Below are 26,155 nucleotides of genomic sequence, written 5' to 3'. Positions count from 1 at the left end.
AGCAAAGTTTCATAAAAATTAAATTTACAGAAAGGAAATTAATCCCCGTATAAGATGTTCATGAATTTCAACTTATTGAAAAAAATCAAATATTTTGAATACTTCAAGAGATATATTATTTATATCATCACAGTATATTCAAATGGTGTGATATTTACAAATACACGCTATCTTACATAAAATACCTTTACTTCTTATGTATTGGCAGCTTACCCGTAGCGAAAGGATACAACTGATGAGTACCGATAGAAACCTATGTGTGACAGAAATGCGAGCCATTCTCTTAGAAATTCTTCCATGAATGTTTCTTAGTTAGGCATACAGTCCTTGTGTGCTTTGTTACAGTCGATTAAACAAACTTCGGCATTTGCTTACGTATTATTGCATGTCTTACGCATTTTCAAATCATTTCATTATGAAGTTATGTATTGTTTTCTATCTGTAACACATTTTTAACACATAAAGATATTTTATGAACGCAATTAAATATTTTCATATTACTCTATCGGATATCTTACGTGAATATCTGGATTTATTTTCTGCTTTAAGGAAGAGGAATATTAAAAGAGAATTTGAAATTTGCAAGATTTAGGCAACTTTGCAAACAACTTGAATACAATCAAGAGGTCGTCTTTCTTTTACGAGTAAACCCAAGATAGATATTTAGCAGTAATAGCTAAGCGCAATAGTAGATGCTACATGCCAAACTTCCTGATCATCTCTGTTGCAGAAAGAAGGAGCACATCCCCCAACACTGTGGTTTGAAACGTGAACTGCGTAAGGCTATATTGTAGAAAACTAATCGTTTGGGTGATAGTTTTCAGAGACTATAAGTGCAGTATTGACAGTTCTACCGAAACTCATCGAATACAGAAAGGCCAATGATTTGTTCTTTGATGAATGTCGATTTAATTTTTAAACATATTCCAGTTTACTTGGAATGGAAGGGGTAAGCATACCAACAGGAAATTGTACAAGGAAAGTACCCTTACCGTGGGTATGGGATGTTGTCATAACAGAGACAATGAACTACAGGTGTTGGGTAGTGGCATCATAATGGGTGACTGCTATTTTATGAAAGCTATTGAAAGGCATATTTTGTCGCCTTACAGTGCCACTGGTAACATGTCTTTTCATGGATGAAAAAGCCCTGTCTTATTGAAGCAGGAGAGTAGCGAATCTCTTATGGAGAGAAAATATCTACCGAATTGGCTGGTGTGTCTGCTCTTCAGGCCTAAATCCCATTGAGTACATATCGGACATTCTGGAGAGAAAACTTCCAGCTCCCATCCTTTTAAAAAATCCAAAGTATGGTTTATTCCATGCTCTAAATCAAGAATTTCAGCAGACTGTACGAGGACCACCTAAATCACCTAGTAATGATCGTGCTTCTACGTTGTACTTGCTGCATCACATTTTGAATATAATACATTTCTTACTGAGAAGTCAATAAATTGTGCGATCATTCATAAGTACCTTTTGTTTTTCCTTCAACTATGAAGAGTTCCTTAGTGTACATTTACCATTGCTTTGATGTGTTATTTTCTGTAGATAATAGGTTATTATTTTGTGCAAGAAATTGAAAAATATTCGGCTTGATATATCTGTCACTGCAGCTTTTTCTACACACCCAGAAACGTAACTTATGTTACGGATATGACTGTAGTTGATAATCTTTTTTATAGAATTTTAAAGTAGTGGATTTCCAACTCAGGGAGAAAAATGGAAAATTTTTCCAACTAGAGACTGATTAACGTTTCGTATCTTTCTGGACATTATTACTGTAGAATATTGTAGTACTACTTGGTTGCAAGATTTTATGCTGTCATTGAAATTCAAAATATCCAAAATAATATATTAAGTGTTTGCAACTTCTTTTTCTTTCTTAAATTTTTTGGATAACCTTTCTAAGCTAATATAAAACGCAATATCTAATGCAGTATTCTAAAGAACGATAACATGAAGCAAGGATAAATTGCAGATACTGCACATCATTTATGACATATAAAGTATGAAATGAAATCGACTACGGATTCAAACAGAAGCAAATAGCAATATTGTCAACAAAGCAATCATGGACAGAAATCCAATGATGTTTCATTGCAGCATTAAGCGTCCAGCCAAAGACCAATAAGTTATAAGGTATTTCTCCCACTTTCCTAGCGTGCCTTCGTGGTGTAGTACTTTGCACAGTGGGCCGGTATTCCAGAGGTCTGTGGTTTGATTCCCGGAGAAGGTGCTTGCTAATTTTTCATCTCTCCGGCTTTTCCAATTAACCTAATGTCTCTATAGTGGCCGCCCGAACTAAAATGGTATTGGATGAGGATTGCTAATATTTCATCTCTCTGGCTTCGAAAATAAATCCTACTGACTCTACAAAGTAATCGACTGAAATGGCAAATTGAGGTTAAAGTGGCAACAGAAAAGGATTGGACTAAATTTCTTCAAACTATTAAGCAGCAAAACAACTTTTCGGAGAAATTTTGCAGCTGCGAAAAGTACTTATAATGCTAAAAGCTAATTTAATTCTAAAGACCAGTCTCCAGAAAGTAAGCTAGAAATAGTTTGAAGAAAGAGAATTTTGGAACGAATGCTATTATTAAAAATACATTTAAATTTCAAAAAAGTATTTGCTTCGTAAGAGCCATGTCAAACAAATGTAACAGCAAAAAGCAGACATTTTAACATAAAATTAAGACGTGACTAAGATTTAAGCCTGAAGTCTTAAGCCTGTACAGACTATTAAGCCCCTTTCCTTACTATTTCGTTACTGGAGAAAGAGAAAAAGAGGATATTTCTTGTAACCCATGCTTGACACTTTAGCGCTGTTTGCACCTTTGTGTGTGCTAAGGCTTGCCGATCTTCATTTGTTAAGTTTCGGAGGTTGCAAACAGTTGACAAGCTCTTCATTTAACTACGTTCGGGCACTGTCAAACTGCGTTTTTCCGAAGTGCGGTAGGTTCTTCGAGTGCCTACAGTCGGACATCGAATAATGATCTTCTGCAAATCCGCACCTACCGCCGAATTTTGATGCCCCCTACGCTTGTCCCATGGGCCCCGTTACCAATCACATTGACTGCGACCTGTTCCTTAGTCTTGAACCACCTGCAGATAAGTGTGTATCATTTTCGATATCTTTGGCCCTTATGTAGAAGTAAGTATGTTTTGACAGAGAGACGGTGAATTGTCAGCTGGTTTTGTCTTCATAAAAACCAACTTCAGAGAACCTTTTTTTCCCAGTAGAACAGTAATAATTTCTTTTTCTTATTAAACAGATTTCAGAGTTACCATTCTTGATGTTTTCAGCCAAAGTCAACTCTAGTGGTATTTTTGCACATCCCCATATTATACATTTAACTTAAACTGTTATTGTTTATTTTATGTACTTAAATCCACTATACGATTTGGCATAGGTTAAAAGTAGAAAATTTAAAGAGTTTGAATTTAGAATTGGTTATTATTTTGTGTTAGAAATTAAAATTTAGAATTGGTTATTATTTTGAGTTAGAAATTAAAATTTATTTAGTGTTAGAACTTGTCTGAAATTGTTTTCGTTATAACTGGAAAAAAATCATTATGTTAAAAACCAACAGTATTCAACTATATCAGTTAGGTTGTTGTTATGTTAATAAAATTTGTTTAATTATTTTAAAGCAACTCAGTGCCATTTCTTAAGTTAAATTAATAATCAAATCTCCAGATGTTTACAATGTGTTAAAATTAAGTTAAGACATATCACTGCCAGAAGGAGATCACGTGAAGCTCTTAAAGTTCATAGTTCAGCTACGTAAATGAAATTATTATTTAAGACTAACACTTCTACAATACATTAGTTCAAATAAAGAGAACTTAAAGAGATTTTTGCCATCCATCAAAATGATGTTAGTTATTTAAGCATTTTCTTACAAATTATAAAATGGCCAAATTCCTTACCGGCCACGGAAACTTGAAAGGTTTATCTGAGCAGATTTAAGTTAGATCCAGAGACTTTTTTTGATTGCAGCGTCGGTTGGAGAGGAAAATGTTGAACATAGGCTTCTTCTATGTTCCAAATATGACAGTAAGATCAAAGAAAGCTCTTGAAACTGGCACTGAAAAATATTAACATTAATTGGCCTCCAGATTTTCATCAGTTCATTTCCAAGAGAATTGCCTTTGACTATTTTTGTCAATTCATTGTAAATTTTCGTAATCCTTCATAATTTTGCTTTAAATTTTTCCTTTCTTGCTTATTACTTTGCATTGGATGTACACTTACTGTTGCAAAACCCATCTGATGTACATGGGGAATTCTTTGTGTTTTTAATTTAAAAAATGCACTTCAAAATTTAAAAAAAAAAATAATTTTTACTTTAAACTGCAATTTCGATTAGAAGCGTCTTAAGGTGCGTACGTAACAGTACAGTTATGTAATTTTATTATTTACCGAAGATGAACCAAGGTGGCAAAACTTGCCAGTAACTCAGACTTATTTCTTCTTATGCCAGTTTATGCTTGAGAAAAAGAGATTATTTTCCAGGGAAAAAGATAATATTTAATATTATCTTTACTTCTTATCAAATATAATTAAAATATTTTTCTTCATTTATTAACACATCCATATTTTAGTTTTGCTGCTTCAAACAGAGTTCATTTATTTCCCTTTATCCAACCAAGACAAGAATTATTTAAAGGAACCGCAATTTAATGTTCTCCTGTTCTCTTTCCACACGTGTTATCTCCATTGTTACACGGGGGTGAAGCATGAGTAAACGCACCATCAATTTATCTACCTCTTTTATGCCGTTAAATTAATTCAATTATAATTGCATTTATTCCAATTAATTCAAAACACTCTTCGTTGCTTAAATTTATTCCCATCTGTAACAAGAAAGAAAACTCTTTCCCTACTCTAACCCTCCTTGGGTATGTGTGCTAAATTAATTATTTCAGTTTAATTGATTTATCGAGTACAGGTTCCTTCAGATAATTATTAATAATGCAATTAAATGGAAAAGTTTGATCCTGATTTTATTGTACAAAAACGTAGCTGCTTATTTTTATGCAATTTCTTTCAATCATTTGATTAAGTATAATGTCGTTAAATGATTAATTTTATCTATATCTATTTTTGAATGAAAAATACAAAGCAAAAACACAAATGAAAGTAAACACTAATTCATAACCTAATTCAATTGCGCGCTGACAGCAGCAACAAGTGGTGGTAATAATGAAACGTAAAACAAAAAATAAACAAAGGGGCGCGTTTTTAACATTTTGGGTGTTACCTCTATTTATTAAATATCATGTTCTTCGCATTTAAACCATAAAATTACATTCAACAGCAATATCACAAAATTTCTGCATTTCATTTTAACCTATTGAATTGAATTAAATCTATTTCGTCGACACTGCTTAAACCACAATAGAATAAATGCACTTTTTAAAATTCACTATATTTATTTACCATAGCGACACTCTGGCGCTAGGTTCACTTAATAGCGTTACATCTCATTCATTTTATGACTCAGAATGCGCAAAAATTCTATCATCGGAAGAATTATCTAATTGTTGCCACATGTTATTTCCAAATACTATAATAAAATTAAAACGATGTATAAAAGAAACAAGACAAACAAAAACGAAACAGTTGTTGCTGCGAAGCTTAATTTCTTTATATTGGCAACAAATGTGCTATTCTGCTAAGATTCAAATGTAAACAAATATGGTTGCTATGGTAAAAAAATTAGGCTTAGCCGCACTTGAACAACTTTTAAATTATTGATCATTCTACAAATATTCCATGCAGGTTAACTAAAGGAATAACAACCTTAACCGGAAGATAAGAACAACACAATTCATTAATCACAGAACAACACAAAGCAAAAAATGCCCCAATTTACCGACATATAAGAATAAAAAACTGAGCTCACGGAGTCGAGTAAAAAAGTGGGTATATGTGTATACCCAATTTTTACACAATATTATTTCCTTTTGGTGCGGCCGATTGCCACCAAAAAGGGAGGTTCACAACTATATTCTATAGCTGTCCTATATACAAAATTTCAACGTACTGAGGTTACTTGTTTTTGAGTAATGAGATATACATACATATGCACGTACGTACAGACGCCACGAAAAAAATCTCTTCTGAACACATTTAAAATCAGTTTTTATAATGTTTTGAGGAAAAAAAGAGTCCTTTATTCTCTCCATAGATACAGATGGCACGTCCGTTAAATTGCATTCCATAGCGGTCAAAATGGATATTTTCGTTGGAATATGGTACCTGGAATTTTTCGTGATTAAAATACTTCCTTTATTTCGTAGAAGGAAGTAAAAAGAGTATATCTTTAGAATTTCCAATACACAGCCTCGCTCGCTGGAGATTTTTTTTGGGGGGCGGGTGCGTGTGTGTGTGCAGTGTAGCCATTGCTCGCTTTAAAATCGTTGAGATTTTAATCAAAAATTCTTTAAGGCTTTACAAAATATGAAATAGATAATAAATATTCCGAATTTGGGCTTCCAGTTTCCGATATTAGAGTGGAAGACTATGTTATTTAAAATTTGATATCTCAAGGTATCTTTGTTTTTTCACAGTTCGAGAAACATATATACATTCACACAGATTCTTCATTATTTAATTTCTTTAAATATAATGCAGGGTTCTAATATTTGGTGGCAACAACTGCTCTCGGATTCAGGTCTGGGCATTGAGCTGGCCATTCCATCAGCTCCATACCGTGAACCTCAAGATATTCTTCAGCTACCCGAGCTTGGTGCGGTCGCGCATTGTTGTCCATCCGAAGAAATCCAGGGCCAGTAGTAGTAGATATATTGATCAAGGATCTCGTCTGGATATCTCTCACCAGTCAAAGTTCCTCCATGGAACACATGCATGCCAGCGTGACCACCGAGAGAGATCCCAGCCCAAACTATTATTCCACCACCTCTGTAACTGTGTCTTTCCACAATGGGGGATTGGTTGTATCTGGTGCGTTGTGCCCTCCAGATCAGCTGACGACCTGAATCACTCCCCATTGTGAAACTGGACTCGTCTGCGAAGACAACAGAACCTCATTGTTGACTGGTCCAGGAAACTTGTTCTCTTGCCAAACATAAATGGGCACCTCTGTGTCCTCCGATGAAGGGGACAGAAACAACTCGTCATCTTGCATACAGACCTGTACTGTGCAGGCGTTTGCGCACTGTAGTAGCTGATATTTTTGTTCCTGTTGCCACTAAATGATCTTCCATGAGCTAAGGCACAGTACTGTTACTTCTCGTTTGGGCCGAAAGAGATAAAATAACGGTCTCCCGCAGGTGTCGTAACTCTGAAGTCTGCCTGGAAGATCTCTTCAAGACACAGAATCCTCGGATTCAAACTGATTCCATAGTCATTGGACCACACTATGAGAGACATTGAGATGTCTAGCAGCATCAGCTTGTGACACCCCCATTTCCATCCATCTAGTAGCTCACCACCTCAACGAATCGGGCAAACGACTTCTCCTGGATGTTGATAGAATGTCCTGGATATTGTCCACCAAACTATAATGAAGATCAACACTGTTGAACAAAAATTACAATTTTTACATTTTTTCTCCAACTCCTATATAAGTATTTATTTCTATAAATTAAAAGTAATAGCTATTGATTTTCATATATTTTCTCAAACTTCGTTACTGTCATGCATATCAACTGTGAATTTAAACTTTACTGACATTTTTTGTAATGATGAGCTTTAACACACATGATGTTCCTTAACTTTTTGGGGGCAGTGTAATTCTATTCCTTAACTATCATTTAAATTGTATGCTGTTTTCGCATGCAAAATGGATACATAAAGTATTTACGTCATACTCATTTTGCCTATCCAAGCACAGCGTTTCGGCCTGATTGCTCATTTAAATACATTTTAAAGGCTAGAAGTCGACCTGTGTTTCTAGCTTAAAAAATTAGGAAAAAAATAGGAATTCTAGTTAAGAAAATTCGATCATATGGTTACTTTTAAAAAGAATATGAGAACAGAGGGAAATTTTTATGTGCACGCTGTTGACCAAAAAATTGTCTCAGGAAAGATTTTTTTCGTAATTATTATTTAAGAAACTACTCCCATGTGATTAAAACCATCCGAACAGGTGCGTCATAATTTGAAATTGTGGAGACCATATATGCATATTGTTAAATAGAGTTTTAAGCTAAGTTCTAAAAATCGTCTTTTAAAAGTATTATTAGTTTCAAATTATTGTTACAGAAAAGATGTACCTCAATATTTTGTACTAATAATTTTAAAGTCTGATAGATTTCGCTATATACATGATAATTAAACTAAGACACTTTTAATGAATGAAATCGACTTACATCATTATAATTATGGAAAATCACCTAAGTGTGGTTTTGTTAATCATTTCACCCTTTCCTCCAATACAAACTCGTCGTTTTGAAAGTTTCGTCGGGCGTCAACGTCGAAACACTCGTTTGGGTTTAATATGGCTTGGATCGTTACCCTCGGAAAACACGTCGCTTCGTGTTTCCCAACCCCTAGCTCTTTCCAGAGCTCTAAAGAGAGCAACCTATGCTCTCTCCAGAGCGAGGTTTAATCAGAGATAAGGAAAATAGGAAAAAGATGTGAAATAATAAAAAGGGGGAAACGATGAGAAACAAGATTGCATTTCTTCCTCCCTTTTAGCTGACATTGCAATGGGAGCTACTGCTCAACTCAAGGTTGTTTGTTTTTTTTTTTTTTAAATCATCTTTCTTAATATTAAAATGGGAGACTACCTAGCAGAAAAGAATTTTTTCTGTTATGTAGGCAGACACTATTCAATATCCTTGAGTGCGACAGGTAGGCGGCCTTCTTAATAGGCTCCGAGAGATAATGAAAGGGGAAAGGAAACATTTATAGGACCGATTTCAAATTCAAAAAGTGTATCTTAGAGAAAAAGATAGAGAGGCAAATATTTGAATCTTTTAGGATGATGAAGCGCTTAACGACGGAGCAATTCTCTTTTTCTTTCAGAGAAAGACCCTAGAAACATCTGTACTGCTATTAGAATCAACTTACTACTTGGAACTTTCTTCATAAACAACCAGTATTAAAATTCAAATTTCTGAAATTTTTATTAAAAGATGTCACGTAACTATGATAATCTAAAAATTAAACTGATTCGATTCATTTCTTAAAATAGAACCGTTTCTACCTGACCAAACATTCAAAAGATGCTTGACGGAAAGCATTCTGTAAATATATAATATATATATATATATATATTTGTACCAATAAATGCTACCACTTAACGTATTACATTAAAGATATACCCAACTTTAGAAAAAAAAATAAAGTACATATCATTTGCTAATTGTGCTTTACACAGCAAAAGAGAAAAAGTGCCAAATTTTGAGCATGAGATATTTTGTATTTTAAAAACTATTTATAGATTAAAAACTAAACTATTTACTTATAACTAAATATAGTAAGACTATCTCTAAGAAATATGCTGCCACTTCCTAAGCAAAGTGTCCTGTACTTGAAATACAGCGGAGAAAACCATAAAACTTCAGTGCAAGCTTTAGTCCTTTCAATTGATAACGTTAAAGAAGTGGAAAAATACCAATTTGTCGTGACTTAATCATTATGCCAATAGTGGATCACAAATTATTTTAATGGAAGTGGGTCGCATCAACTAATGTGTTATTAAAATCTGAAAATTGTAAACATTTTGATTAAATGTTCTTAGAATTTTATGCTGGAAGTTCTTTTAATTAGCTTTAATTTTTTTGAATGTTTTTTGTGTGTGTGTTTTCAGGATAGGAAATGGGAGTGCACATATTAAGAATTAAATCTTTCTAATAATTAAAATGCACTTTATTTCAAATTAAAAACAGTATTAAGCTAAATAATGAATAGTGATTTACCTGAAAGCTTTATATTAATGAGGCGAATGCTTTTTTGAAATAAACTGACTATTTGGTTCGTATTAAAAAAAGTTCGAAAATCACTCATGCAGTCAAAATGTACCGCTATCAAATTTCTCCAAGCCTCACTGCTTTTTTCCAGTTTAGCGTTGTATTCAAAAATTAGTAAAACATTTCAGGTATGAAAATATTGTAGAGTTTTTGAGATATCAATTTACATATATTTAATGTAAAGTCTTTAGTCTAGTCTAAAATAAGTATTTCTTTTTATATTTTTCAGCTTTGCCGTATGTTGCCCCTTAGTAGCTTAGGTTTCCGTTCTTCGTTTTTGTATTTATTTTTTGTTTTACCTGAAAATGAAACTGAAAGACAAAACTAGCACATTTATGATTAAGAAAACTTTAATCTTTCTAAAAGAAATTCGAAAAATTGATGTATTCTATAAACTTAATTTACTTTAAGAGAATTTTAACGTATGTTAATTGCTTTCATAGTGTCAGAAATCTCTTTTTCTAAAGATGAATATTTATGAAGCAAACATGAAAAACGTATTGCATTTATTATGTGTTCCCGAATGTCTCCAGAAAAATAAGTGGCTTTAGATTTGACTAAACATGAAATTGAATACAACACATATGAAAATATATTCGACTATTTCTATTGAAATACGGTAAATTTAAAAAACCGTTAACATTAAATTCACTATTTGCATAAAGTAAATAAATGATACATTTGTATTTCGACTGTAAAGGATAGTAATCGTATTAAAAATTTGTCACTTACTGAATGATAAAATTAAATTATAATCGACGGCTAAAAGCAGAATTTGAGTCTTTTTTAAACTGAAACTAGAGTATACTCTTAGTATTCGCTAGATGGCGACACTAACCGCATAATCGAATACGAAGTCTACAATCAGTAATTTATACTGATTGTGTACACGCGACTTAGGATATATATTACATTTATAGAATAGTATTTTGACACAAAAGGTATTTTGACAACAAAAAAACTCTCTATAGTATAGGTATTTTGACACAAAATCGGACTTTTTCTGAAATGATATGACATTTTTTTCCCTATTTAGATTCTACGATTCAAATTATGCCTAAATATTAAATTTTGTAATTTTTGGCGAGAAATGTAAACGCATTTTCGTTATTATTGCTCATAATAAATACGCCAAATTTCAAAACGTGCCCAAGTGTAAATTCAAGTACATCTTAGGAAATTTTGAATAAAAAAACTCTATTTTTTGCATGTATGCTTAGAAATACATCTACTTTAAAACGATGGTAAACATTTTACAGCTTATAATTCAAACAATTCTTCGAAAAATTTATAAAAATCATTTAAAAATACAAATTTTTAAAATAAATCATAAAAAGGACGAATTTTATTTGGAATGAACCTAAATTTCGAAATGTTAAAGGAAGAATCAAATACTACAAAAAGAGATATTATTAAATATATACCAAATTCAATTAACATGAAGGAGATAAACTTTCGAGAGTCAATTTTTTAAAAACTAGTCATGTGGTTTTTACAAAACTGGCAGTTTATCCTTTCTTTCAGTTCTCGTTTCATATATAAAATTTGTAATGCAGCTTCCTCATTCCTATCCGATATTCATCAAATATTTGTAAACCAATTAACAAGACTCGCATAGTATATAGTGCCCGTTATTTCAGAACCGAAATCTGGAGCACCGATTTAAATCATAAACGTTGTTTTTGACATTCATTGAACGATAAAATTAATTATAATCGACGGCTAAAGGCAGAATTTTAGTTAATTTTAATTCTAAAACTAGCATAAAATTTTAGTGTTCGCTAGATGGCGACACTAACCGCATCGTCATAACGTTCCATTAATTCCAAATCAGCTTTCAGTAAATTATAGCCATGTATGTGCGTACTGCTTATAATTTATCACGACATCCTCCCCATTTTAACTAACATTACTATTCGAAACATAATTTCGATCTGAATAAATTTATTAATAAAATCATAGTTGATTATATCCTTTCTTTCAGGTTTTGTTTCATGTATAAAATTTTTAAGGCAGCTTATATTTATTCCTACCCGATATTCATCAAATACCTGTCTACCGAGTAATAAGCGTCACATACCCAGTGCCTGTTATTTCAGAACCCAAACCTGGAGCATCGTCTTATAAGAGTACAACTTTCTTATAGATTTCTTATAGATACAAAATTCCTTACAAAGTGAACTATGAAAACCATACTAAAATAAAGAACATACTAAAATAATATCGATTTTGACACAGAATGAAAACTAACTTTATTTAGTTATAAATTCTCTTTATTTAGTTATAAATTCTATTTTCATGTTTGTTAAAAATAGTTACAAATTTTATCATAATTTCAAATAATGAATCAGTTTTACTCATCTTTCTTTGCAACTCCATGTCTATTAAATTTACTTTTTTCTACTGATTATTCTTCCGAAACTTCTAGCAAATCTTTACCCATGTTTAATTTTAGAGAATTTCTTATATCTTAACTGATTTTCAATTAACTTTCAAATGAGAGCTCGTGACACATCAGAGGCCGACCGTTGAACAATAGTAAGTTGACTTAATTTCAAACCCCAGTGAATACATAGCTGAAGTTCCGGCCCACAGGTGCAAGATAATTTTTCTTACTTTTACTACACATCTGCACAATACCTATCTAAAAAAATAATATTGCGACTTTGTGGAAAAATAAAAGGTGAATGACAGTAGCCAACAACCACTATATAACAAGTTGAAGTAAAAGTTTATAAAAATAGGTGTAATTTCTTATTAAAACAGTACTTTAAATAATGAAAATTGTGAATCACCACGGAGGAGACAACTTGGCTGTTGACAATTCCTTGTTCGATAGACGTCCAGTGAGAACTGCGAACATTTCTCCTAGTTTGGAATATGTCAATACTTAATTGCCTTACTTTAGCACAGCAGGAAAAAGTCTGAATTGCTCGCAGAGACGTAAATACAGGTTAAGCAAATAATGGCAAAGCATGTGCAAAGTTTTCCGACGAGAAGGCTTAGGAGCACACAGAAATCCCTTGAATTACATATAGGAAGCCTTTAGAAATACAGAAAAAATGCCTGGACACTCTATTGTGTGCATAACTGAAAGCAAAATAGAATGCAAAACGAAAAAAGCTACATGCTTTTGTTTTGAATCCGGCCAGATGAACAGTTTCAAGATTTAAAGATAATTAGTTACTAATGATACCAGACTGAGACTTGGGTTTATTGGGAGAATCAAGTTTCGAATTTCTCGAAGTGAGCATAAGACTAGCAGCAAAAATTTAAAACATAAGGGTATATTGCAATGCGGTGCAAAACTTGAACAAAAGTTTTAGGGCAACGGATGCCCAACCTTGTGCTCGCGAGCACAAGTGTGTTCGCCGATCGTTTTGTATGTGCTCGCCAGCCCGATTAGGTACTATGAACAAAAAATATTTTAAAAATAACCATTCATTTATATTTCTTAACTGTTAAAATATGGTAAGCATTTACAGTCATAAGAGATATCTTGCAAGACGTTATAAAATAATTGATTACTGACTGATGAACCTGATAGCGAACATGGAATCTTATTGCTTCATTCCGGATGGCTCAGCAGGGGAAAAGTACTTCAACGATTTGTAAAACGTCTTTCGCCAATAAAGCAGTTTTGGGAATCCGGAAACGAAAGTTATAAAGAATTGGACGATGATAATTGGTTATACGATCTGTATTTTCTCATGGATATAACAGCTAAACTGAAAAAACTGAACGAAGATCTCTAGGGAAAAGAAAAAGAAACCTTTTTCAATTGACTGGGACTGTAACTTCTTTTCAGATAAAGTTAAATTTGTGGACATATCAGATGAAAGAAAACATTTCACCCATTTTCAGAATTTATTAAGCCATATTAATAAATACAAGACAAATTGAAGCAGAGAAATACTCGGAAAACCTAAATGCACTGAAAATAAATTTTGAAATCCGCTTCTCTGATTTCCATAAAGTTCAACCAATATTATTATTCATCTCAAACCCATTTGCCGAAATTAATATTTCAGATGTATGACATAAGATTGGAAATATGTTTAACAAAAATATTGATGTTTTGGAAATGTGCTCGCGATAGGCCAAAGGTTGGGCACCACTGGTTTAGGGCAACGTAAATATATATAGATAAGCGGAATCCAATGTTGCCTAGATCAGTGTTTCTCAACCGCCAGTCTGCAAGAAATATTTGCCGGTCCGCGGAATATCCAGCTATCTGTCCAAAATCCAAAGTGTCATTGGCCGACAATAGATATTACAACAGCACCTACGTTCCAATAACAATAGCTTACTAGTTTAGTATTTATTTATGTGGAAAAGTTGTTCCAATGAGTCGAATTTTTAAACTTACCGGTCCGCGAGAACGTACCGAAATATTTTACAGGTCCTCGGAGTAAATCCAGTTGAGAAACATCGGCCTAGATGACCCCACAGGAGTAGAGTTTATGGAATTATGTCATTCGTTATGAAGAACCCATTATGAATGAGGGGACAATTGTTTCCATTGTTCTGAGGAAAATCTGGGCGTCGACCAGATGATGTGTTCCAGTCTTGGGATATAGCTGATTTTCCGTATGTGTTTTATTTTGTCAGATGTAAATAAAACAGGAGAATTTCTTTCAAATTTAAGGATTTCTGTGGATTCTGTGTCCTAAATATATGATCAAATTATTAAGTCGTAGTACTACAACTTCACGAATTTTGCACTTAAAGGTAAGAAATTTTATATTCAACTAATGAAAGTACAATGAATATTCCACTAAATGTAAATTTAGTTCGATTCGGCTCATATTAAGAATTACATTACTTAAGCAATCCATCCCACTCACTGTGAGAAAGGTTTCTTCCGATAGAATTACATTAAAGTTTTCAGGAATTCTTCAACTGGAAGCATATTGCGTACAGAGTTAATCTCTACATATAATAAAAGAAAGTGTCTGGGTGTGGTCTTTCGTTCGTGTTAGACCCAGGGCTACGAAATTTGGTACTTAGGTGCACCTAAACAAAGCCAGAGCACCTCGAAGCGATTTCTTTCAATATTCAAATCGGATTTTTTTTTAATCTTTTTTTTTTTTTTTTTTTTTTTTTTTTTTTTTATGAAATCGCATCATCTTGAATAGTTTTGGTAACAGTTTTCATTCAATGCTTTGTATACTGGACTGCTGACTGTTGAAAATATGAGATAAAATGTTGCTGATTTTCTTTGGATTTTTGGACACTCAACACGCACATCGCAATCTTATTCTGACGTGCATGTGTCTCGCGAGGCACAACAGAATTTCCTTTTTTCTCTCTCTCTTTATTAACTAAGGGCAAAGAGAAATGTACATATTGAATTATGTCATCCACAAAGGATAATTTTGATTGGTTATTTCTTTCTGATGATAGTTTCATTCTTTCAAAAATGTGATTATGACAACAGTTTTTCATTCATTGCTTTAGATACTGGACTCCTGACTGGTTTCTTTTAAAAATATGAGATTTATTGCTTATTTCATTGCATTGAAAGTATGAGATTTATTGCTTATTTCATTGCATTTTTTTTTTGTATTATGTTTTAGTTATATATAATTTTGTTATGTAGAGAAATTACCGGATAGCGTTATAAAAATTAGGTGAATGATTTTATGATTTATGGAAATTTAAATTTTATTTTGATTCTGAATTATTTAATTTAAGGCTTTAATTTTGGGGAAAAACAGATGCTTCTGGAAATATTATTTAGTTTAAAAGAGTATTATTTATTTTCCTCTATTTCTAAATCTTGTACAAACTTTTATTCATTGTGAAAGAAGCAGGGAAAGGGAGGCAATTTTCGCCAAGTCATGATTTCGCGCGCTTTAGAATGTTCGAGAAAGAATTTTCATTGTTAGTTGACCTTAAGAGAGGAAAGTACGTGACGGAAAGGTCAAAGGTTGCTACTTGTCTTTCAATGTAACTCATTCAGGTTTTTGGCGATTGAGGGTCCGGTTGTTGGCTAAGTGAAGAAGGGCGCGCATGCGCGATCACCCTTATTTCCGCATTCTGGAGTTGAAAACGAAGATTTTGCCATAATTAAGGGGGCGATAAGTGAAGCCATAGTGGGAGCCCGTTTTGGGAAGGAGACGAAGGAAATTCGAGTTGGATACAGACTTACTTTTGGCTGACTCTCGGACTGACTCGCTGATTTTTGGGCTTGCTGGACAAAATGTAAGTGACTCCGAGAGGTGTTTTCCGGCGGGGAGCGGCAAATATGCTTCCCGGCCGCGTTTTGGTTAAGAGGCGAGACTCTCTTACACACTTACTCTGGACTCGCTTAGGCACTCACTGCTTGGATTCGCTGACTTTCGGGCTTGACGGACTTGTTGACGGAGACTGAGAAAAAATTTGTGGGTGTTGCGAAGGAGAAAGGAAAAGATTTAGTCGGCATCGAGCAGTGCTTCCGGCGGGGAGCGGTAATTATGCTCCCCGGCCGCGGGTTTTCTCAAAAATGCGAAGAAAAAAAAACTGTTGAGCGAATAACAAAAAAATTAACAGAGACTTGGGTCTCTATCTGTATCGGCAAAAATCAGGACGATGTCCTCTGAACTCCGACTTGAAAACAGAAGGAATTATGTCACCTTAGTCAACTGGAAGCCTGCGTTAGCCGTTCTCTAAAATGCCGAGCTTAATTGTCTACGTTTTCCTTGGTGGAGCTTAGAGTCTGGGCAGACAGCCGTGCGGTGTAAGCTGTTCTCTTGCTTCCAGTGGGAATAATTTTCTTCTATGGAAAACAGTAGCAGGCGTAAGATTTGACGGTATAGCTGATGTAATTTATTGTCGTGCCGTTCGAGTCTCTGTCTTGCGGATTTGCCAAGTGACGTAAGGATAGAGCTAAGATATGAGCTCTCCTCCACTTCAAGATGTCCACTCAAGATAAGTATTATTTTTTTTTGGTGTGTTGGAACTTTAGGCAAGTTTTTCCAAAAACGTCCTTAGCAGTAAAAACAACGTCGAATCTAAAATTTAACTCTCAGGCCATAAATTGTTTCCCTTTCCTTTCTTTTAAATCACCAGACAAACCTTAAGTTTTTTTATGAATTTAAATGAACAGACTCTCAGATGAGGTTAAGATTTTTCTTATTGTGTTGTAATTGAATAAACTGATATTTAATCTGGAACCTCTTACAGTATGTTTTCTTTATATATTTAATATGAACTTTTCCTTTATATCTTGTATATGTTTTATGTTTTCGATCCTCTCACGGCGCGGTCCCGGAATGCATTTTTTTTCACAACGCAAAAAAAATGCTGTACACGTTTCACTATACGATCACACCCTTTAACGGCAAGTAGTTTCATATTTAACATTTTTATATGAATTTAAGATATAACATTGGTGCCGTGAAGTAAGATTCATAACATTATTTCCCGGCGTGAACTTAAGCTATTTAACAATTTTAATTATATAAAAAGTTTTGCATGATTTGTTTTAGGAAACAAAGTTTTTAACTTCCTTTATACCATTTGAATTCTTAAGATTTAGCAATGGGAAGTTGGTTAATTTATTTATTAAGATAAATTAATATCTGTATTAAGGGATATTACTTATTTCATTGTAATGATTTTTATATGTAATACATTTTTAATGAAATTTGTTTTTTTATTATTATTTTAATAAAGCTGTTCTGCTGAGTAAAATTCTGTGCAGTTTTTAAGTTTAATGTTTGGTGTTCCTTTCCGGCATTTTTCTGACACATTTAAATGTCAGACGTAGGTCTTAATGTAATAAGAAAGTTCTCTTTAGAGGGCTATTCCTTGTATGGTAAAAAAATGAAAATTAACGTTTATTCTCATCAAATCCTCTGATTAAATTCTCTAGCGAATTGAAAAAGACGCCCAATCTGCTTTCAGGGGTGTCAGCTTTCAAACACGACACATAATTTTGAAAACTGGTCATATACAAAATAACAATGAAAACTGGTCATATACAAAATAACAAACATCGATGCATTCAAACATTTTCCCCCCTGAAAGCAAACCAGGGAGGTAATTAGGAATTTTCAGAACTCAGACATCGGATGCTGTGGTCTGTAAATTAATCGAATTGATCAAGAAATGTATATTAATTTCAATCAGCTATACATTTAATTTTATTCAATCTTGTCACCATTATGCATTTAAGTTCAGACGGTTGGGAAAAATGGATGAAGAGGGATTAAAAAATAACTCTTCAACAATAAAAGTATAAAATTACAGATAAACTAATGAATAAATAAAATCATGATTTTTTTTTTTTTTTATTTACGGTCATTTTGGCTAATACGGTTTTAAGGTTGTCATTTCTTCCTGTTTGTGTAACAGCATCACAAATACTTAAAGATAAAACATCATCCAGGCCCAATAAAACGTTAGTTTGATAAATTATACTGCTTTCTACAAATTAAAAAAAATCACAATAAATCCTTTAAAAAATTAAATATTGACAAAAAAAAAAAAAGTCATATATCTAGGAGTGCGAGGTAACTCCCTTTGCGCTGTTAATGATGCTACAGTTAGAATATTCCAATTAGACGTTGAAAGATGACAACTAGTTCTGCAATGTGGAAAAAGTCTAAAAAGATCCACTCTTTTAAATACTCTTAAAATGCACTAAAAAAATACTAAAGAAGAATTTCATACTGCAAAATGAAGTAAGAACATGCACTTTTACATGCTAACATGGGGATACTAAAGATGACAACCCCAGTCCTAGCATGGGTTTAAATCCCGGCGGAACATATGAATGTCCAGATATATCTTCGCAGTACTAGGCACTTATGCTACTATCAAGCCTAATATCCTCTCGGAAGGTTGGTGTTATGGTAGAAGATCCTCAGACCTGTCTTAGTCCATGGGATGGACATCTCTGTTTCTCGCGGATCTAAGTCATTCGCAAGCATCAATTCTGCAGTTTCTACTTATGCATGAATTGCAAGACCAGATATCTGTCCGGCTTTAAAATTATGAATAAATAACGGGGTGTACTATAACTGATGCAAAGAGATAATAACATAGAAATGAGCACACTCAAGAAATAAGGAAATTTACATTAATTTGTAAAGCGTTATTAATACTTTTACGTAGTCTTCATTTTAGTGTCTATTTTTATACTTCACTAAATGACTTTATTCCGAAAAAGGTGTTAAGGTGTGTACTCGATACTACTGGTTCATGACGGAGACAATTTTAGCGTGGCTCTCAGATTTTCTACAATATTTGACTGACTGTATGGATCATCGTATTTCAAAAACCGATTTCGTAAAAATCCAGATGGCATGGAAGTTTGAAAGCGTATGGAGTCTGTGTAGCAAGGGGATATTTAAAATACGCCGCAGCTGGAAATCCTTACGATAGGTTGGTGGTAGAAAAAGATGAATGGGAGAACTTCGGACCGTCTCTTAGGGCTTTTTTCCTCGGAATTCTAAATTGAACTGGAAGCTTAGAGGTTAGAAAGGTCCGGCGGTACATAATATGCCTATGTGGATGTGTTGATCTTGCTTCAACCTGTACCAGTACCAGCAGTCCTTATTGCTTTTACATTATTGTAACAACGATATGCCTTGAAACTCATTTTCTGGCATCCCAATGCTTTTACATGATCGCAAAATCGATATGTCTTAATATGTCTTACAACTCATTTTCTGACTTCAATTTCTAACGCAAAATATACAACTTGTCATTCTTTTAGCTTGTGAATGTGAAATATTTCTAATAACTGCATTAATTTTTTTTTATTTCTTTTCTATTCCTTTATCTTTACAGAACTTTATACATGTGATAATTATAACGATCCATTTTTCTTTCTTCAAATCTCCTAGAAATAATAATTGATAGTAATATTAGAAAACAGATAAAAATTTCATATAACCGAAAAAAAAATCCCGGAAAGTGCGAGTGCCTGATAGGTAAATTCATGAAAGATTTGCTTCCGAGGACCTTACAATTTTGGATAATATCAGAAAAAAATCGCTGAAACTCGATTAAGATTCCAAATTCTTTGTGGGCAACTACACAAATAAAAAATGCAACAAATCTGAGCTGACACCAAAACAAGGCTGGCAAGTTCTTTCTTAGCCGAAACATAACATGGAAAAATCCGGCCGGAAGAAATAGGTTTCTCTTGCTAAAATTAAAGAAACTATAGGGTCTCACTCTCTTTGGTAGTATAAATGAGTGAGCTGTAGAAAAACTACAGAGGAATAATCCTCTTGTCTTAAACTGTAGACAAAGTCAGAAGAAGGGTGTAAATAGCCCTTTTATTTTAAACAAAAAATAACAATAACGCAAACTGGGTTTACACAAACCCAACACTTCTAGCTTAATTACGTAATGCTGAACTAATTCAAATGTACTAGATTAGCCTTACGGCTCACAGGAAAATTAAAATGCGCAGGAAAGGTTCTGGTTTGTAGAAAACTGGTGAGGCAGGTTTGCATGGCTAGAACTTAACGCTACCGAGTCAAACAGCTAATAGTCATGGTACAACGTGGTTTGGAATAGACAGAACACGCTCTAAAATTAACTTGCGTAACCTTCGCTTAAATAGCACTTCTTTCTCCCTTCAGTCCTGAACTAAACGATCGCTATCTCATTTACATCATGGCATGAAAAGAGTGGGTGAAAATAGAATAATAAGGAAGCATTAATGCTTAAAAATAACTATGTAACTATTAGTTAAAAATAAATCATCCGTAGCACTGTTACATTACTAACATAAACATTTTCATTTTCTACATAATTTAGTTAGCATCATTTGTTTGTTTGAAATAACAGTTTTTGGTACGTGTACATATATATATATATATATATATATATATATATATATATGTAACGAAACTATTATCAAAAATATCAGAACTACGCCGAGACCCGTCAACGGTTGTTCTGCACAGGTTCTTAATAGATACGTATATAAACTTTAATAATAATTAGACACAGTGAGTCTACTATTAGAATATCTGTTTACAATTTCAATATTTATAGAAAAAGAAATAAATTTTATCTACTTGAATTCTGCACATGCTTCTTGACGAATAAACACTCGACATCAGCATTTTCATAGTTTTCTTTGAAGTAAAGCAGGAACTAGGATATTATTTAATAAGCAGAACACAAATACAATATAATAATTCAATTCAATACCATCATTAAATTCATAGAACACTTCTATCACTAAGCAAACACGGATTAGAACATGCATGGCAACGCCAAAAACTGATGCCATCCACAAAAAAGAAAGATACATAAAACTCGCGTCATTAAAACATTAATACATTAAAAGTCTCGTGTTCATTCAATAAAGTTATTCATAAAAATGTCTCGTGAATATCTTCCGAAGTTTATTGACGGCATTACGTAACATCCTCCCACCTTGATTTGCCACCTTCGAGGTAAATCAACAAAGTTCGAAAGTTCAATAGCCCAGTCTCTTAGGTGTCTTGATTACTCTGCCGCTTCTTGACGTCCGAGGAGCTGCTGAAACATCCTTAATTGGATTTCTGAATTGGATTGATCATTCTGTGATGTTGCTGGTGGGTCATTAGTAGTATGTTGATCTGCTATAATGGGATCCCCAGAAGAATTAACTTCTAGAGGGTAAATTTTTTGGACTGGACGAACGAGATGACCAAGTGTTAACAAAGTTATTTAATCGTCAAGAAACATGTGCAGAATTCAAGTAGATAAGATTTATTTCTTTTTCTATAAATATTGAAATTGTAAACAGATATTCTAATAGTAGACTCACTGTGCCTAATTATTATTAAGGTTTATATACGTATATATTAAGAACCTGTGCAGAACAACCGTTGACGGGTAGTCTCGGCGTAGTTCTGATATTTTTTGATAATATTTTCGTTACAATATGACATGATATGAATAATTTGGAACTTTGGCAGCGTAATAGATGCGTAGCGAGATACGAGCGCAGAAATTCGACATATTCCAGTTTATTTCAGTATCCTACAAGAAATCTTTTTCTAGGAAACCCCAACACTGAAAAGCCTGGTATTCCCATCTAATAAAGTGGTCCCTTCTTTAAACACATTCTGTAATCGTTTCCTTTCATTATACAAGTATTTGAAACTTGTATATTCTCCAATTTCAAGACATATTTAGAATGCGATCAAAATATTAAATTTATTATAGTCTGGTACTTTATATAAAGTAATTCAAGGCCATTGTCAGTCTTGTCCCCATTTCGGATCGTACCTCGTGTCGTCCTCCCCGCATAGCATTACTTTCTGCACGTTATTTGCGCCTTTAGTTGAGGTAGCCCTCATTGGTGGGCTTTTCACGAAGCGAAATATGCTAAATGGAAGTGAACTGCGGGAAAAAATTAAGAAAGTCGACTTTTTTCCCGAAGCATTGTTTCCACGGTTATCAGTGAAATCTGGCGGCGGAAAAATAATTTCGAATTTCTTATTTTAAAGTAGCAGACTATAACAAACTCCTGCATTCTTTCCGAACAATTACAAAAAAAGTTTGCCATTTCAAAAACTTGATTCAACTTTTATTTATTTTAATTCCAGAAAATGATTATACATACTACAACATTATAACTGATATATTAAATTATGATTAAAATATACATATTTTTTTAAGTATTTGTTGAATACCAAATTCAAAACACATTTGCAAAGCGCAATTTGAAAAAGTACCGATTTTGGCATTTAAATGATTCATAGCTGATAATATTCATTACAGATAACAAATTTTATAATATAACAATAACGCAAATATTTCAACTACATGATCCATAAACAGTAAAAATTAACAATCAAATGATTCATAAAAAAAATCACAAAATTGAGTGAAACTTACACAGTGCGTCTACAAAGATTCAGGACTAATTCCTAATAGAATAGCTGACGGAAACTTTATCATTGTTTAGCATTTTACGCGTATATCTTATTACATTAGTATGTTCGTAGAAATTCCAAGATACATGTCTTAACATGTTTGCAGGACTGCTGAGACATATATCCCTTGCTACATTTGTAGAGTTTCTACTCCACCAGTGTCGGAGTGGATAAGACTGAAGAATGCTGAGACTTCTATCCTAGGCGAAAGGCCTGATTGGTTTTTGTGGTTTACCCCGTTAGTAACGTGAATATGAAGCAGATTCGAAGGCATCCTTTGATCTAGACATCCCTTGATATAGCCCAATAATCAGTTTTCTTATTGAGCCTTTTGGAGTCTAACCTGGTTCTTTCTAGAAATTAGATCTGTTACTCCTGCAAAACATACTGAATCTAATGTTTTCTCCTTCAAACAGATATTCCTTAAGAATTAATTTCTACCAGCGAAAAAATTATTTTAAAAACGTCAATACACTTCTAAACATTGAGTTCGAATTTTCTCCAACTCATGTAGATCGCCTCCATGTTATGTAAAGCAACAATAATAATGATTATTTGAAAATTTTTTAATTTCTGTATCTCGTTTCGATCACGTCCTAACTGATTTCTGTTTATTATAGTTATTAAACCTGCAATAACAGAAAATAACTGCATATCTTTATATAAAACTGTCATTCAAATGTCTTTCCATGCGATGTCGAATATTTTAGTAATATTTGTCACTAATTATGATTCGCAGATTCAGATAAACTGACTAAAACGTCGTAGACGTACTATGTATAACATGATTTATATAACAATGGTAAGTTTCAACAAACAGAACTGAAATTTTAACACAGAGATCTAAATGGCAATTAATAAAAATGAACCATTCATTGAAAGCGAAAGCATTAACAACTTAGAGTTTGGTTAAACTTAATACCTTGTACAACACGTTTCACAAACAAATTCCACATTTTACTAAGAAAAATTATTTTTAACAACATTATATTACCTTCTCTTTCAGAAAATTCAAAAATACTAATTATATTTATTGAAACTAGTTTCGAAGCCGATATTAATTAATTAAATTTTCAATATTCTTTCCCTTTCAAAGATTATTTCTAATATAATATATACAGACACCTAAAACTGTAATAGCAAATAAAATTACAGCATTGCATCTGGACAAGTATTCAGTATCACAATGGGATAAAACAAGTTTTAACTGAAAGAGCAATGTATTCAATATTTTCGTATCTTGATGTTCTATTTAATGCTCATTGTTTTACTTGTAGCTTTACTCTATTGATGTTGCATCTAACGCCACTTTGTTTTAGGCTGAATATTTTCACGCACACAAGCATACTCAAAAGCATAATATATAGAGAATCACATCCTATCAGAGAAACTTTTTTGTCATATGCTCTAACTTTTAAAGTAAAAATTAATTTTTCCAGAACACAAGAAACAGAAAGAACACTGAAACTTGTGAATTTTTAGATAAAAAGAATTAACATTGTTAAAAAATGTAATGCAACAAGTAACAGGATTATATACAAGTACGAGTACGCATATATATTTGAGAACAAATTAAGAGTCTTAACTGATTTAAAGTTAAGAAGTTTAAACTCTATTACTATATTTCTTGAACTTATCATATTTTACTAATAACAAAATTAAACTGTTCAAAACGGTTGCTAAACGACAAGACAGAGAAACTCCTATCTAGTTCCTTCAGTTATACATTTTTATCATTATTTTATTGGTTTAAAATTAAGTTAAGTATCCAAGATCTTTTTTAATATTTTCTTAAAATACTACATTTTTTAAAAGTATCACTCACACATTTTTATGTAATTTTCTTATGAAAATCAAAAACAAAATTTAAAATTCACAAAAGAAAATATTCTTAAAACAAATTTCAAAATTTTAAGGTTTTTTAATTTTGTTTCAAAGCAAATACTTTCTTACATAATCATTACGCACTCACATGATCATTCAATTCCAATGAAGAATTAAAGAAGATCAGAAAAAGGAACATTATATGAATATAATTTTGAACAAGCTTCAAGGACCTTCGAAGATGTGAGATATATAATGAAAGGAAATTAAATAAAAAGACTAAATTATAGTTTGCCTATTGTGGAACTCAAATAGAGGTATTAAAATATCGTTAACTAGTAGATAGCAGATTAAAATAATTCCATCATTGCCACCAGATTACGAATAATATCATCACCTAATTTCATACATAAGTAAAAATTCCATTCACACTTCTCAACGGCTTTTGAAATAGTGCAATAAATGAAATCTCTGGACTAATTTAAATATTCACCCCTCAAAGAAATTTATCATCCGCTTTTCAATTTTTTATCCGCCACACGTTCGCATCAACAACAAATTTCTGTTCTAAAATTGTTTCAAAACGTTTAACAGTTTTTATGCGTTTCAGACATGCAAAATTATTTCATCGTAAACATATTTCAAAATTAGTTAACCTCCTACGTACACAGAACTTAGCAGAATTATGCAGATAATTGCAATGTTTTCTGTGAATTTAACCAATACATGCATTCTGATATAAAATATGTATCCCCATATACCTGTATTCCGTAACATTGCAAGTCAACTAATAATAAACTGACATTAAAATTAGTAGTAATTCATTCTTAGAATGATTTTTGATTTAAAGTAAAGCTCAATACATTTCGGGATAACTGGACTAAATACCTCTTTTCTGAATATTTTATTAAATCATTATGATGAGTTAATAATAATAGACTATTATTATTAACTCATCATAATGATTTAATAAAATTACTTTTTAAGAAATAACTCATTTCTTAATAAACACATGTCCTCTAAGCACGATTTTCCATATTACTGTAAGAACACTTTAAAGGCACATTTAGCACAAACTTACTCATATGTAAAATGCTTCATCAAATTCCTCTATAAAATATGTGAATTGAAAATATTTTAATATAAAAACAGTTTAACTACTATAGCTCGCATCATTTCTTTCTTTCTTCTTTTTTTTTTTCCTTTATTTACCTGATGTTTCTTAAACTGTGAGAAATGCTTCATGTTCCGAGTCTCCAACAGCATTTAACTACAAATTAATTTTCACTGTTACCGATATAAAATTTAGGTCCCCTTGTAATAAATATTGTGTTTTGACAATGTGACTCTTGCTCAAGTTCCACAGCCTGTTGCTTCTTCAATATCAAGAGAGTAAAGAATTTTTGAGCAACCTGTAATAAATGTATATAATGATATAAATGACTACTTGAAATATAGATTCATTATTACTTTTTAATAAAACTTACTTCGATAAAACTATTCGT

At 32.6% G+C, this 26,155-nt stretch overlaps 1 protein-coding gene and 1 long non-coding RNA gene across 3 annotated transcripts in view; both read right to left on the bottom strand.

Annotated features, from left to right (window-relative positions):
* The window catches only part of LOC118205070 (uncharacterized), a 44,371-nt gene extending 23,289 nt beyond the window's left edge, over positions 1-21,082 (bottom strand). The window contains exon 1 of the long non-coding RNA XR_004760937.2: positions 20,973-21,082. This is a non-coding gene — a long non-coding RNA (uncharacterized LOC118205070). The remainder of the gene's footprint in view (positions 1-20,972) is intronic.
* A 1,379-nt stretch (positions 21,083-22,461) lies between these two features.
* The window catches only part of LOC118205184 (double-strand-break repair protein rad21 homolog), a 94,097-nt gene continuing 90,403 nt past the window's right edge, over positions 22,462-26,155 (bottom strand). For both annotated transcript variants that reach the window (XM_035377622.2, XM_085818322.1), the window contains exon 13: positions 22,462-26,062. In XM_035377622.2, coding sequence (XP_035233513.1) covers positions 25,928-26,062 — 135 coding nt within the window. In that variant the 3' untranslated portion in view covers positions 22,462-25,927. The remainder of the gene's footprint in view (positions 26,063-26,155) is intronic.

This window comes from Stegodyphus dumicola, chromosome 6 (genome assembly GCF_044657685.1).
Source record: "Stegodyphus dumicola isolate Sdum_Otavi_A_Nest chromosome 6, ASM4465768v1".
NCBI lineage: Eukaryota > Metazoa > Arthropoda > Arachnida > Araneae > Eresidae > Stegodyphus > Stegodyphus dumicola.
This window is presented reverse-complemented; position numbering and strand designations above follow the sequence as displayed.